Raw genomic sequence first — 3496 nt, 5'->3', positions numbered from 1 at the left:
AATTATTATTTTATAGATTAATGTTTCTGTTCAATTATTATTTTATACATGAATGTTTCTGTTAAATTATTATTTTATAGATGAATGTTTCTGTTCAGTCCCTGAGACGACTTCTGTTATAACTTGGTTCTATATAAATAAAGTGGATTGAACTGATGCTGGTGAGACATTTTCATGTGAGATCAGAGTTTAAAGTCTGCGTTCACCAACATTTCACCAAACACAACATCTACGTGTTGATGATGGAAATGACTCCAGCCTCCCGCTCTAACAATTAATGAGAAGGCTGTGAAGTGCAGGAAGTTGTTCATAGAAAGAGTTTAGTCAAGAAGAAATATGACCGTGACAGGAGTGAAGAGGAGACAGGAACTTAAGGAGATGGGACGTAGAGCAGCGAGGGAGGTGGCAAAAACAATTCAGAAGGCGTATGATGAATTCATGGATTAAAGCAGAAAAAACATTTTAAATGAACTTCTTTTTTTACACCTAGAGGGCGGCTGTGGCTGAGTGGTTAGAGCGGTCGTCCTCCAATGCAAGAGTTGTGGGTTTGATTCCACCAGCAGTCACATGCTGAAGTGTCCCTGAGCAAGACACTGAACTCCTCATTGCCTCTGATGTGTGTCCCATGGGTGAATGAATGTGATGAAGCTCTGATTATCGTTTGTACAGATCTAGTATAGATCTAGTAGAGATCTAGTATAGAGCTGTATGAACAGGTAAACGAGGCACAGATAGTTGTAAAGAGCTTTGAGTGTCTTGGTCAGACAGAAAGGAGCTGGATAAGGACAGAACATTTACCCTCAGCTTTGAGGAGCTCATGAAAGAAGAGAATGAAAAGAAGAGGTCATGGAAACTGTGGACCAGGAGGTGGGAAAGATTAGTGAGGGTGAAGCGGATAAACGCACAACTAGCCGACGTCGGCTGTTATTAATGAGCGTAAAGGCTGAGGAGAATTCCCCACCAACCTTTGTACACAACAAAATACCAACTCGGAGCAACAGGTAGGAGTGGGGGGACCATTATGTGTTGACTAACTGACACACTTACCACCACCCCCTCCACCCTCCTTGGGTTCAGCATTTAAAAAGTCACACTTCCAAGAATCGGAAGGAAATAAAAACCTCCTGCAGGTGGCGCTGCTGGCAGCTCACCTGTTGAACAGAGCCTCCAGGTGTTGCCTTCGGCTCTGCTCGGCTCTCTGCGTGTCCACCACAGCTGACAGAGACCGCCGCCCGCTGGTCGCCTCCACGGCGGACGGGCTGCAGTCCAAACCGCCTGAAACATCCCCGACAGCCAGGAGGAACGCCACAACCAGGACGGCTGCAGCCATCGCCTCATTCATCGTCTCTGCAGGAGGAAAATAAAGTTCAACGCAAAAATCAAAAATAAAGTTCAACACAAAAATAAAGTTCAACGCAAAAACAAAAACACGTCAACGACTCTAAACAAATACGACTGACCTGAGTGAAACAATTACAGAAACAGAGAAATGTAGATTTCTATTAGTTTTCATTCCTTACAACTGAAAAAAAAATCTAATCAGTTGTAAAAAAAACACTAACGGCAAAGTGTTTTATATAAAACAGTTTTCTAAAACGTCATAAAACTGATAAATTGCTCTTTTTGTAATTAAATAATAAAAAACACAGAAGAAAACAGTAAATCGATAAATATGACACATTATCCTGAAATTAAGATTAAACACAACTCTGGCAGTGACTAAAATAATCTGCTGAAATAAACATTTAAATAAACATTTATTATGAATCATTATCACATAATTACTGGGTCAATCAGGAACTATTTAAATATGGGTTTAATTGCATAATTCTTTTGAAAAAAAATAAAAGACTGTAATCTGTAATAAACTTTTAAACTAAGAATTGCTTTAGTTTATTGGCTTGTATTTAAATTTTTAGGTTTTTATTGTTGATCTGTTTTAATCTAAAAATACTTTGAAAAAATCTGCCACAAATCAAATTTAAAAACAAGATTATCTGCAGGTCGGCCTTCCAGAAACACAAATCATTCAGCAAAATAAAAATATCAAATTACATCTAATAAAAACATGACGAGTGTTTCCTGAAGCCTGCACAACTTCACTTTACAGCCACAAGAAGAGGAAACTAGAGCTGCTGATATGATCGGTAGGCCCGATATTTTGGGCCAATATAGACATTAGGGACATGTCGGTATCTGTGATAATTGTCCCATTATGTGCAGATATAAAAACTTCTAATGTTCACCCCTAAAACACTGGAACCAGTGAGAATGTACAATGTATCCAGCAGAGGGCACGTGAAGACAACTTTCAAGTCATGGCCGTTCACTTAAGTTTCAGTTTCAGCGCAGCCGAAGCACTGAGCAACACTGTGTAGAGTATTTTGCTGAACAGAACACAGTAAGTTTATTTTAACTGATCTGTAAATAAATCAATAAATTCTCTTCAATCCTCCAACCTGCTTGTCTTTAGCTACGTGCCTCTCAAGTTAGCAAGCTAACGTTTAGATAACCTAGCATCAGCTATTGCTTGTAAAACTTTATCCAGAACAATAAATCTCACGTAGAGGTAAAACATATTGGTGTTAGTAACGTTATCTTTGTCGTCCTCAATGAAATGCAATGTCTGTCTGAAATCTTTACTTCTCTACAAAGAAACTAAACTGATGAGGTCAACACTAATCAGACCTTCACCTGCGTGACTCTTCAACTCAACTCAACTTTATTTTGGTAAATTAGCATTACAGAAAAAGGAAAACAATATAGACTACTTTTTGACAAATCAAAAAGTCTTTGAACAAAGAACAGAGTTTCTGTGTTTAATTGATATTTCTGTAACACTTGACAACTTCATGGTGAATAGTGGAGGACAGAAGATGTGAGCGCACGTTAGGACGACTGTTGCAAGACCTAAAGAGTTAAGACAGGTTTAAAAATAGTTGTTTACTTGGATTATTGAGGACAAAGCTCAAATATTTTCAGCCAACATACTGATTATCGCCATTCACCTCACGCGACAAATATCCGTATTGTTGATAGCCTAAATGTCCACATCATAAAAACATCTCACATTTAAGATACAGTTCAGCTGCAAAACTGAGCAGGAATTAACCATTTAAGTAACTTCATGTTTCAGGTCCAGTTTAAACGAAAGCCTGAGGAAATATTTTAGGATCGTTGATTTTAGAGGAAAGAAGTGAAACAACTGACGGAGACCAAAGGAAATTCTGTTCCTCAAATATTTTTATTTTGTCTTAGAAAATGAACTGTTCAGTTTTGGTTCAAATATTAAAGGATTGTATTATTTCTATTTAAAAGTATTACATTAGAAATAACAACACTGGTACTGCATTTAAAACTATGACAAAATGTATTTATCAGATACAACGTTATTAAACATCAAATGATAAACTATTTTAAAACATCTCATCTACTTAAAGCAGTTGGTGATAAATGATCACTATTACACAGTAGATCAGGGTATAAATGATCACTA

At 37.4% G+C, this 3496-nt stretch overlaps 1 protein-coding gene across 2 annotated transcripts in view; it reads right to left on the bottom strand.

Annotated features, from left to right (window-relative positions):
* Positions 1-3496, bottom strand: part of slc39a6 (solute carrier family 39 member 6) — a 17820-nt gene that overhangs the window by 13363 nt on the left and 961 nt on the right. For both annotated transcript variants that reach the window (XM_037682458.1, XM_037682459.1), the window contains exon 2: positions 1152-1347. In XM_037682458.1, coding sequence (XP_037538386.1) covers positions 1152-1342 — 191 coding nt within the window. In that variant the 5' untranslated portion in view covers positions 1343-1347. The remainder of the gene's footprint in view (positions 1-1151; positions 1348-3496) is intronic.

Source organism: Nematolebias whitei, chromosome 9 (genome assembly GCF_014905685.2).
Source record: "Nematolebias whitei isolate Nwh7 chromosome 9, NemWhi1, whole genome shotgun sequence".
In the NCBI taxonomy this organism is placed as follows: domain Eukaryota; kingdom Metazoa; phylum Chordata; class Actinopteri; order Cyprinodontiformes; family Rivulidae; genus Nematolebias; species Nematolebias whitei.
This window is presented reverse-complemented; position numbering and strand designations above follow the sequence as displayed.